Source organism: Phoca vitulina, unplaced genomic scaffold (assembly GCF_004348235.1).
Source record: "Phoca vitulina isolate PV1807 unplaced genomic scaffold, GSC_HSeal_1.0 scaffold3, whole genome shotgun sequence".
Taxonomy (NCBI): Eukaryota; Metazoa; Chordata; class Mammalia; order Carnivora; family Phocidae; genus Phoca; species Phoca vitulina.
Window position 1 is genome coordinate 33,163,564 of NW_022589706.1, and position 13,045 is coordinate 33,176,608.

At 33.2% G+C, this 13,045-nt stretch overlaps 1 protein-coding gene across 1 annotated transcript in view; it reads right to left on the bottom strand.

The window, feature by feature from the left end:
• The window catches only part of GABRG1 (gamma-aminobutyric acid type A receptor subunit gamma1), a 77,247-nt gene that overhangs the window by 16,712 nt on the left and 47,490 nt on the right, over positions 1–13,045 (bottom strand). The window contains exons 4-7 of the mRNA XM_032400294.1: positions 9,087–9,307; positions 8,178–8,260; positions 4,840–4,977; positions 4,563–4,715 (exon numbers count right to left, since the gene is read on the bottom strand). Of these exons, the coding sequence (XP_032256185.1) occupies positions 4,563–4,715; positions 4,840–4,977; positions 8,178–8,260; positions 9,087–9,307 (595 nt within the window). The remainder of the gene's footprint in view (positions 1–4,562; positions 4,716–4,839; positions 4,978–8,177; positions 8,261–9,086; positions 9,308–13,045) is intronic.

Below are 13,045 nucleotides of genomic sequence, written 5' to 3' on the forward strand. Positions count from 1 at the left end.
GGAAAATACAAGGTAAAAAATAGCACCCGATTTTTATTTTTCCACCTGATTTGGCAATGTTGGGAGCAGAAAGAAGCAAGAGAAACAAAAGGAAAGGAAATTACTCGTGATTTACAGAAAAAATGACCGGTAACCATAGCTACGTTACGTTCGATGTGCTCTTCGCATCTGCAATGAGTTGTAATCATCTAAATTTGTGGACTACAAATAGCTGACTCCCCACACCCATCCTTCCATTCCTCCACAGCAAGAGACTGTCCAATTTTTAGCTGGCATGAGGTTGCATGGAAGAACTTCTTTGCCACCTTGGCTCAGCTATGTGTGGACACAGGCTGAGATCTAGCCAAGGAGAATCAAGTCAAGGGTATAAACAGTGTCCAACAGATGGCATTAAAAATGCAAAAAGGGAGTCAAAAATTTCAGATTTACAATTGTGAAATAGGTAAGTCATGGGGGTGTAATGCAAAAAGCATGGTGATTATAGTTAATAAGGCTGTGCTGTATATTCAAAAGTTGCTGAGAGGGTGCCTGGGTGGCTCAGTTGGTTAAGCGACTGCCTTCGGCTCAGGTCATGATCCTGGAGTCCCGGGATCGAGTCCCACATCGGGCTCCCTGCTCAGCAGGGAGTCTGCTTCTCCCTCTGACCCTCCCCCCTCTCATGCTTTCTCTATCTCATTCTCTCTCTCAAATAAATAAATAAAATCTTTAAAAAAAAAAAAAGTTGCTGAGAGTAGATCTCCAAAGTTCTCATCATAAGAAAATAAATTCTGTGATTATGTATGTTAACTAGACTTATGGGGTGATCATTTTGCAACAGATATAAATATTGAATCATTATGCTGTACTCCTAGAACTAATATAATGTCAATTGTATTTCAATAAAAATAAAAGATGGCATTAAAGAGACAGAAAATGCTCATCTTTCTTTCTTCCTCGTAGCTTTCTGCTGGAATGGAATGGCCAGAGCATCAACAGCCATCTTAGAACATTACATAATCATGAGAATTAAAATCATCCACAACATAGCAGAAAACTAGGATAAAATAGCAAACATCATATTTATGCACATCCCCTGCCATTTTCTTGCCATTTATTTTGGTTTCTCTTCATAGCCTTTATTACTCACTGATGTTATATGCTCTTCATATTTGTACATTACCTGCACACCCCACTAAAACATGAATGCCATGAACATGGGGATTTTACAGCTACTGTTCACTGTTAACACTGAAGCACTTAGAACACTGCCTGTTTCATAAAAAAGCATTTGGTAAATGTTTGCTAAAACACAACGTGGAATAAATAAGCTCAGGAAATTGTACTTCAATGACATATATATGTATGTATGTATGTGCATATACTTGTTTTAAAAAAAATCTTGAGCTCCAAATACATACGGCTCACAATTATAAGAGATATTCTTCAAGTTAGATCTGGCTATGGCTTATCTTTATAGTCAAAATGCTAATATTAAAAAATATGAATTCATATAACAACACAATTCCACAATTGGCTATTCCCTTTGATGACACTATGGCATTTTTTTTGGCTTCATACAAATATCATGGAAGAAGCAAGAGCAAAAATGAACTACTGGGACTTCATCAAGATAAAAAGCTTCTGCACAGCAAAGGGAATAGTCAACAAAACCAAAAGACAACCGACAGAATGGGAGAAGATATTTGCAAATGACATATCAGATAAAGGGCTAGTATCCAAAATCTATAAAGAACTTATCAAACTCAACACCCAAAGAACAAATGATCCAATCAAGAAATGAGCAGAAGACATGAACAGACATTTCTCCAAAGAAGACATCCAAATGGCCAACAGACACATGAAAAAGTGCTCCACATCGCTCGGCATCAGGGAAATCCAAATCAAAACCTCAATGAGATATCACCTCACACCAGTCAGAATAGCTAAAATTAACAAGTCAGGAAATGACAGATGTTGGGGAGGATGCGGAGAAAGGGGAACCCTCCTACACTGTTGGTGGGAATGCAAGCTGGTGCAGCCACTCTGTAAAATAGTATGGAGGTTCCTCAAAAAGTTGAAAATAGAGCTGCAGTATGACCCAGCAATTGCACTACTGGTATTTACCCCAAAGATACAAATGTAGGGATCTGAAGGGGTACATGCACCCCAATGTTTATAGCAGCAATGTCCACAATAGCCAAACTATGGAAAGAGCCAAGATGTCCATCAACAGATGAATGGATAAAGAAGATGTGGTATATATACAATGGAATATTATGCAGCCATCAAAAAAACCCCACGAAATCTTGCCATTTGCAACGACGTGGATAGAACTAGAGGGTATTATCTTAAGCTAAATAAGTCAATCAGAGAAAGACATGTATCATATGATCTCACGAATATGAGGAATTCTTAATCTCAGGAACCAAACTGAAGGTTGCTGGAGTGGTGGGGGGTGGGAGGGATGGGTCGGCTGGGTGATAGACATTGGGGAGGATATGTGCTATGGTGAGCGCTGTGAATTGTGTAAGACTGTTGAATCACATACCTGTACCTCTGAAACAAACAATACATTATATGTTAAAAAAAAAAGAAAAGAGGATAGTAAGAAGGGAAAAATGAAGGGGGGGAAATCGGAGGGGGAGACGAAGCATGAGAGACTATGGACTCAGAAACAAACTGAGGGTTCTAGAGGGGAGGGAGTGGGGGGATGTGTTAGCCTGGTGATGGGTATTAAAGAGGGCACGTATTGTTGGAGCACTGGGTGTTATACGCAAACAATGAATCATGGAACACTACATCAAAAACTAACGATGTAATGTATGGTGATTAACATAACATAATAATATTTAAAAAAAAAAAAGACAACTGCTGATCTGATTTCTAACACCATAGGTTAGTTTTGCTGTTTTAGAACTTCATATAAATGGGGGCTCCTGGGTGGCTCAGTCGTTAAGCGTCTGCCTTCGGCTCAGATCATAATCCCAGGGTCCTGGGATCAAGCCCCACATTGGGCTCCCTGCTCAGCAGGAAGCCTGCTTCTCCCTCTCCCACTCCCCCTGCTTGTGTTCCCTCTCTCGCTGTGTCTCTCCCTATCAAATAAATAAATAAAATACTTAAAAAAAGAACTTCATATAAATGAGCTTATTATAGTATGTATGCTTTTGTGTCTTGCTTATTTGACTCAGCATCCTATTTTTGAGATTCATCCATATTGTAGCTCTGTGTTGTGTATCAGTAGTATGCTCCTTTTTATTACAGAGGCGTATTCCATTGGCCATAATTTACAATTTACTTATTCATTCACCCATTGACAGACATTTGGTTATTTCTTGTTTGGGGCTATTGTGAATAAAGCTGCTATAAACATTAAAAAAAGAAAAAAAAAGAAAGAATCCATTCAAATTTTCTTTGGGAAAAAAATATGAGAACAATGTTTAAAAACAAAAATGTAATATTTAAGTCATACTCATGGTAGCATACAAAGAATCTGAAATAATTTATTTACTCTAAAGTATGTTCTAAACATAAAATAATTTGAAATAATAATAATAGTTTAAATAGGAAACAAAATGCAGGGATTAAGTACATTTTATTCACTGGCTATATGTACATTTCTCTTTGGACTCCCAAGGGGACTGTATTTTCCAAGTTTAAAGCTGGGTGCCTCAGGCTTTATCTTGCCACTTTTATGTGATTTTCATTTTACTGTATTTATTAAATGGAGTTATTCACCAGCTATCATAGAAATCACATGAAAACCTCCTTATTGTTGAAAACAGACTGTCCCAACTTTATATTTTTTAAGACACAATTATCAGTAGTGTGATTCATGTCTTGCACTGATCTTGGGAATGAAATTGATCAATAAGTTGTCTTTGTATATCAATACATAAATGGATGCTGTTTTCTTTTAAACAAACGTATAGTGATTAGACACATTTTTATATGATTTTGATTATTGCAATTGATTGCTAAAGAAAGAAACCAAAAGTCTATTTTTTCACGTATGAATTACAAATTACCCTTCTAATCAGTGTTATTGTACAGGCATCTCTCAAAATATTCATAGACTAATTACACATTTTATAGATTACAGAAGCCCAGAAGTTTCTTGTCCCTTTCAGTGACTTGCCCTTTAGAAAAGTTCACTGTTGATTAGCACCATTGTAAGAGCAGGGGATTTCAAAGCCTTCTAAACACACATCGGTTAATAAATGCTGGCTATCAGTGGTTCAGCTAAAAAATAAAATAAAATCTTGATGAAGAGTGATTAAAAATATAGACCAAATTGAGATATGTGTGGTTTTTGTTTATTAATTCCTGCTGAGTATTTATGTTTCCTTTGAACTCCATTAGCAGGAAAAATTTTTTAAATTCTGAAATTTTAAATTCTTTGTGATTCTATTTCCTACTTGTTTGTCATATATTCATTTCAACATTTTATAAAGCACTAGAGCACTTGTAAATTTTTGCTTGATTGTAATGTAGAGGAATATTCTAATATGTTCAACTATAAACTTTCTTCACATTAAAATATTTTAACAGTCTCATGATACTATAGCATAATATTCATATCATACCAAGTGATGTTCTTGCAGGAACTGCATCTTTATTGATCCAAAAAGACACCCAGGAAAGAACAACTGTCAGGATACATGGAATGTAGGTTTGAATAGTGAAATATCCCATTCGTCTGCTCAGGTCAAAAAAAATTGTCATGATAATATAATCCCCTGGAAGAAAAAAACAGTTTTATTTTTGCTATTAAAATATATAAAAGTATAGAGTCCAACCTATGATTTAAATACATAGTCATTTGTTGCTAGCATCATTCAGTGATTGGTGTTTCCTTCTTACCAGAGATTGTGTGAGAAATTTCAGTTGAGTTCCGTAACCCTACAAATGCAAACTGATATAATCTCCAGTATTTAGGATCAGCCACTTCTACAGAAGGTTTTTTCCACTTATACTCAATTTCATTTTTAGGGTAGCCATCTAGATAAAAATTAAAATAAAAATATATAGATTAGCAAGATTTAAGTCTGTTACTGTTTCAATACCAACATCATTCCAAGGCAAGTTCTTTGAAATTCATGTTTGTATTATAGGTATGTCAAATATAGAAAACATGGCATAAAATATATGTGTATAGTTTAAAAATCATATAATGATTAAATAATGATAATCCATGTAACTCTACTTAAATAAAAAAATAGAATCATGCTAGTGTCTCAGAAAACTCATGTGTCCACCCCAATATAGTAGTCCCTCTTGTAAATAGAGGTAACCACTAACTTGATTTCTGTGATAATCCTTCCCTTGTGTTTTGGTTATAGATTTTCTGATATGCACTTCTGAAACAATATAGCTTATTTTAGGTTCTTTTTGAATTCTACTTGATTGTTGCCATACTAGATGCATTACTTTATATTTTACTTCTTTTGATATGATATTTGTAATAGTCATCCATGCTAATGTATGTAGCTTTAGTAAATTTGTTCCATCATAAAGATGTACTGAAATTTATCTATTTTACTGTCGTAGACACCTATAATGTTTCCTTTTGGTCAATAATAACATTGCTACTAGTAACATTACTATACATGCCTCACAAAATACATGTATGCAAGTTTCTCTGGGATATATATAGGTATGGAATAGCTGGGGTCATAGATTGCATATAATTTCTACTTTATGAGACAGTGCCAATCTTCTTTTCATAAAGAGTATACCAATAAATTCTCTCACCGGCCAGAGTATGAAAGTATACCTGGGTCCATATTCTCATTTAACTTGATGTGGACAGTCTATTTTTACTGGTCTGTAAGCTAATTTTATTTCACATTTTCCTGATTATGAATGAAACTTAGTCATTTTTTCATATGTTTATTAGATTCTTAGGTTTCTTCTTTGGAGAATTGCTTGTTGAATCACCTATTCCTTTATTGGGTTTTCTCTCTCTCTCTCTCTCTCTTTCTGTTTTTGATCTGAATTAGTTATATATCCTGATTACTAGATCTTTGTTAGTAATTTGTGTTGAAAATGTCTTTTTCATCTTGGAAGTTGCTTAGCATGGAGGTGTATCCTTTCAAAAAAAAATTTTTTTTTCTGCCACATGTCAGAAAAATCCACAGGGACTTTTCGGAGTAATCAAGTGAAGGAAATTTGGGCTATAAATTCATGTGAAGGTGGGTTTGTAATTATATCCTCTCAAGGAATTACTTCACCCTAGTATGCTGTTTGCAGAGGCAACTTTTCTTTTAGACTTTAATATGTTTGTACATACATACACATGTATGTGTTGCTTCTTCATGTTACCTTAAGCATCCAGCCTTCGTAACCCAGCTGTATGTAGGAATTACGTTCTATTAGAACCCTAATCCACAAAGCTGTCAAAGTCAAAGCTCAAATTTACCTTGTTTGGCAAATGTCCTTGGGTCAAAAGTCACTATAAACATTTCTGGCTTAATTTTTTATGCTTCAATGCCTTCCTGGTGATTTCACTTACATGTTTTTGAGAAGATTTTTAATAATATAAAGTTTTAAATTGTTTTCAACAGAAGAATTGGTCTACTACATTATGGGAACAGAATTCACTATCAACTTTAAAAATTTTCAAAACATTGTATCACTTTGTACCAGGATATCCTCATCAGCCATTCAATGAAATAGCTCATCTCTCCACTAACCTATTAAAAATCTGTTCTCTCTTTTCTTTTTTCATGTCTTCTTTCTTGTTCTATCAGGCTCTAACCTTTGCTTTTCCATAATTTGTATTTTTTTTAAATTATCATTATCAATGCAATAGAATATAGTCATAGTATATGAGTGTGTGCACTAATAAAAGTAGTGAGCTTGTTACTTAACTATTCTAAATTTCATGATATTGACTTTTTAAATAGGGATGTATTGAAATTTTTGAATATATTTGTTGTGAAATTAGGTATAGAAATCTTAATTCTCTGCTGGATCCATGTAGAATACCTGAAAAGTTAGCTATGATTATTATATTTATGTCAGTGATAACCAATTGCATTCACAGGGACAGATTATTAATTTCTAGCAATGACAATCAAAGCCAAAGAGATATCACACCAAGAATTTAGTCATGGTGTCTAGGAGGCAAGTACAATAATTGCTAGATTTTCAAATATTTGCATTCCAACTATTCCTTGAGTGCTTGGATTAATCAAGTCTTTGTTATGATTTGGCTGTTTTATTCATTGAGAAGTTGATGTTAGAAAATTAAAGCAGTGAGATAGATTATAAATTTAAAAGGACATTTTAATGAGACAAAAATCTTTAAGAAAAGTCAAGAAAATCATTAATAAAAGCAGCAAGAGATATTTGGGAATTTTGTAAGTGAAGAAGCAGGATAATACTTGTGAATACATAAAATCTACAGTGAATAAATTTTAGAATGTGATATATAAAAAAGTCAAGTTTCAATAGAAGGAAAATAGCAGACAATTTGTGTATATAAGCAATAACATTTTTTAAACTCATTTTACATGTTTTTAAGACTTGTTCAATTATATATTATCTAGAAAAGCATTTTTATAAAAATATATGTAAACAATAAATATGAAATAAAATTGATATTCATATACAAAGATAATTATTTTCTTGGAACAAAATACTTTTTATATTAAAATTATTTAGCTCTAGTCATTTCTCTGTGTTTCAATCTTTCTTTTGAATAAAATAACCTTATTTCTACCTTGGTTTTTCCAGTTCATTAAAGTCTTCTCAAAGATTTGCTATTCATGTAGTAAATATTATTCACCAAACCAATCTTTGAAACATATTTTAAAATCCAATATAACAAAATTAAATCTTGCCTCAGGAGATGAATAAAATTTGAAACAATATTTTATTCATGGCAGTGTTAAAACATTTGAACACAAACCTATCTTCAGGACTACTTTATTTAATCAAAATAGGAAAAAGACACTGGATAAAACCAAAATTTGTAAGCAAAGGTATAATTAAATATATACATTTACTATGCATTTATTGTCACTTTTTAATTTAAAAGCAAGAAAATACGTCATTTGTAACGATTTTATCTGAGAGACGAACATAATCCCCACCTCTGAAAATTGTTATATTTTATCTCATTTTATTTTACACATTTAAATAAACAGAGTCTGAGGCTAAAATTCTATGAAATTATAACATATTTTGTCACTTACAGCTTGAAAATTCCAGTGGGCAAGAATGTTCATCCATAGGAAAGTTATGAAGCTGAAGATAACATTCTGCATTGATTGTCAATCTATTTAAATGAAAAAATAAATATTAAATATAAGAAATAATTTCAAGCATTAAAAATCCTTTGTCTAATTTTCAAGAATGATTTTGGCCTACATTAACAGACTGTGATATATTAGAAAATAATAATAATTGTAATGTCTCAAAGTTTTAAGTGGTGATATTATCGCATTCACAAGTGAGTAAGAAAATTCTAACATTTTCCTCTCCAGCCAACTAAGCTGCCACTGTATATATTTCAGTATAATTTCTGTTTACAGTTAAAAATTTATACTTCAGGATCACAACAAACACACACACACAATTAACAGAGTATACATGGTTAAGCATGGTGATTGTTTTCTCTTAAATTTTCATGAACTTCTTTCCATTAAGGATGATTCTTAATAAGATTGGGATGATTCTTGGTAAGATATGTTAAGATATGTTCAAGACAATGAATTAAACTTGAATCTTCATTTAATCCTTTCTTAAGAATGTTTTACTACATTATTGAATTTTATAGCAGGATTGACTCCTAGAGAAAATCTCAGTCAACCATTTGTATTATGGGTTAAAACACATAATGGTCACACCACACCTTCTTATGTTTCAGGAGCGGGCGGATATCAAGAGGTTTTTTTTCTTTGCTTTTAGTCCCTTTCATATACCAGTTACTCTGAGCTTAAAAAAAGAAAGTTTCCAAAATATTCCACCACTTTAAATTTTAGTGTATGAAAGGAACTCCATATTTCTTTCTTTGTAAAACTGAAAAAGGAAAATTTGTGAGTTGATCAAGTATTAGTATGGAAAATGAATTAGAACAACAACATTTTTTTAAATAGTATTACCTTAGAGTATATAGAACTCGTCCATCATTCCAAATTCGAAGCAGACGATTAGGAGTTGTTATCCAATGTGCATCAGATTTTCTTGAGTTTCTGAAGAACGTGTCAGGAATCCAAATTTTCCCTACCATATTACTGTTAAGCATAAGCACTTTCATGGTACTGTTGAATTTTAAACGACTGTCAAACCAGGTTTGGGCAAAAATTATATCTATTGTGTATTCCTGAAAGATAAAAAGAAGGGTAACAACCTATAATAGTAAAGTCACTATTTTAGATGTTTTCTTCAGATGTTTAAATTTTTACATTATAAAGTTTCCATAAGTAAATAGCTCTTAAACTCAGTCCTTTCTATGCCATTATCTTAACCTTCCTCTTTAATTGTTTACCTGAGTCATTTAAAATAAAATCCAAAATTTCTAGTAATAACTGCTTCCCATCGTGGCTTTATAATTGTTTTATAAATTTTACTCAAGATTTTATAATATGTGGGCTATACATAAAATATAAAATATTTTATATTATTACATAAAATATAAAAGCAAATTATCTTAATGTTAACAATTATATTAATTTTTGTGATATTTACATGGAGCTGAAGTTAAAAAAAATCACAAATAAGTACAAAATCAGGATGCAAATACTCACTAAATTATCTAAAAGATCTTATATTGTCTTTTGTCCAAAAAAATTAATTACAATTATGTAGATCCATTGTTTTCAAAAGTTTCAAAACAATCACACAATGCACACACCCCTATTAAGTGGGTATAACATGCCAAGCACTATGTTGAGTTTAGTACATATCCTGTCATTAAAGCCTCACTGCAAACCTGTGAAATAAGTACTGTTATAATTTTTATTTTTAAATCACATTTATTGAGCAATACAGAAGTAAAATAATTCTCCCCACATCACAGAGGTAAATAAGCAGATAATAAAGAGACTGAGTCACACCAGGCTGAATCCCAAATCCACATCCACAACAACCACATATATTGGTGGTCCTAGTGGAGCCTGATGGAGCCAGGATTAGAGCACAGGCTATGCCCATTATCAGCAAGTGACTGTAAACAGGAAATTGCATGGTTACGAGAGAACCTTCGAGGCAGTGATTAGGTATTATCTACCTTTGCATCCTGACAAAATGCCTGCCACATTATAAGCATTAAAATTGATTTGATAAAATTAATGAATAAGAATGCAGTAATTATCAATGCTATTGAGAAAAGTGATTATATGCATGTGTGTGTATAACTTTGATATTAAGAGAGAAATAAAAGAGTAAATTGAAAAATATGAGGTATTACATGAGTTACTTGTGGTGAAGGAGATTGGTTGATCTCTCCTGATATAATGCCAGCAATTGGCCAATTTACCTGGATGGACATATTTAGTATAAGAAATGGAAGTTTAATTGAGAGTTTGACAAATGAATGAAGATTTGAAAAAAGGTAAGGAGAATAATAAATAAACAGACTGGAGTCAACTTGTTAATAGGGAAGTTGCATCAAATCCTAATTTCCAGGCAGAATATTTATAATTGTAATTTACGTGACTAGAATGTGAGGAAATAGAATAGAGAAAGAATATAGACTAGAAAGGAAAACCTTCTTTTATGTATTTTTTTCTTTTTATTTATTTATTGAATAAATGTGACATGTAACATTATGTAATTTTCAGGTGTACAGCATACAGCATACATAAAGTTACTTTGATACGTTTATATACTGTAATCAGATTGCCATTGTAGCAATATTTATTACATTACATAATTATGGTACATTACTGTCTATATTCATTATACTGTGCATTAGATCTCTATGGCTTATTTACTTATTACAAGTTTGTATCCTTAAACACCATCATCTTATCTATTTTGGATGAACAGTGTTGCAATTTGGGAAAAGCACATACATATTAGTAATTATTTAAAATCCAACAAAGCCCTAGACATTATGCATTTGAGTATGAGATGTGCTTTATAAAGGGGTTAAGCAATATAGATAACCTACTATGAATAATTTTTTTATAAAATATATTTTTTAAAGATTTCATTTATTTATTTATTGGACAGAGAGACAGAGAAAGAGAGCACAAGCAAGGGGAGCGGAAGGCAGAGGGAGAGGGAGAAGCAGGCCTCCCGCTGAGCAGGGAGACCGTTGTGGGGCTCGATCCCAGGACCCTGGGACCATGACCTGAGCCGAAGGCAGACGCTTAATGACTGAGCCACCCAGGCCCCCTACTATGAATAATTTGTCCATATTATAATGTAACATGTGATCATTCAGTAATCTATCCATATATTTAGCCTCTCTTGTGTGTCATTGTTTTGCACGGATGTAAAGACATAAAGTACTTAAGCACAAAAACACACTTGCACCATGATCCCCTCCTGACATAGTCTTGATTGCCATGAGGTTGCCAGAATGATTTAGAGAGAGAGATGACGAAAATTTCGTTTTCTCCAACTTGGTATGGAATGGCGCCGAATCAAGTTGTGCTGTGGCATAGGGGTTGAAGGTGCTATTGCAACCAGGTAAGCCCTATACATTCCACAGCCACCAGCTTGCTGATGTCCGTTCCATAACTCAAGCGGAGTCATAATGCAAAACGTATCTCATAATACATAATAATGAAGTATATTTATTCTGTAGATGCTTAATCATATTATTTAGTAACATTAATGGATTGAACATGCATTTAGGGGGCCAATGAGCCTTCATATAAGATATCACTGGTGTACTTTCTCCCTGAATCTTGTGGAAAATACTTGGACAACTTTACAACAGTTACCTTTAACTCTTATTCTGACCGCCTGCTTCTCAGGCCAGATATCTTTTCTTTGGAATAAATTATGACTTATCTAAACAACCACTTCAACTTAGCCATTCAGAGTCTAGCAGTGTAACCTGTGTTAATGCCATGGCTTCTGGTTTTAACAGTAAATGCAAATAGAAGGAAGCCTTATACTCATTCTATTGTGGATCCTAAAAAGAGTATTTAATAACATTATGTGGCAGAATTACTTTGTACTTTTGTATGGAATCCAACAGTAGAAACTGCTTAAGATAAAGGATGAGGCTTACCTGCCAGGATTATAGGTTGGCAAAGATCCAACATTGGTTGGTAAAGGGAACATCATGCTACCTGATAGGTATACTTGGCTGCAGTGTTTCTAACTCATAGGGCATTAATGGCTGCACTTGGGAGGGAACTAACATGTGTAGGGGTGGGATTTAGCAAGCAACTGTGAATCCTGCTTAGCAACTGACAGGATCTTTTTTAGAATACCTGTTGATAAAGTGCTAATCTCCATTGAAAGAGTTATGATTTCTAAAGAGTAAACTCTGAGCAGAGAGTCTTGGGGGAAATGGGGAAATTTTTCTACCCATATTTATTCCCTCAGTCTAGGACCAAGAAGAGAAAGATATAGAGCATGTGTCTTGATAATCCAACTTTCTTAAACCCTTTGCAGATGCTAATACCTCCAAGCTCTTTTAAATTGCTAATCCTTAATAAGTGCTTCACTGAGATAAGAAGGTCATTAAAGTCTGTGCTATTTTTATGTAATCGAAAAATCCAATTTCATTTACCCATTGTATTAGTATAACTTCTGGAAAATGATCAAAGTGTGCTATTGTTCTTCGTGTCCTTATTTAGAGGTTATAATTATCTGCATAAGAAAGAAGCAAAAGAAACATGAAAAGGAATGTCCATTCACTCAGGACAACAAGTACAATAGCTTCTAGTATAAGCATTTTGCAGTAAGGAACAGTGCATTTAACATTCGAGATCCAATGTACATTATGACACTTTGTTTTCTTCCAAGTTAGCTGAGAAAACAGCATTAGTGAATAAAGGTGAAGAAGTGAGTCATCTTGATTTCTAACTCAGTCAAATCAAAACATAGCTGATGAAAGTGTGTGTCCTATAGTCTTCTTACTACGTGGTCAGACTTG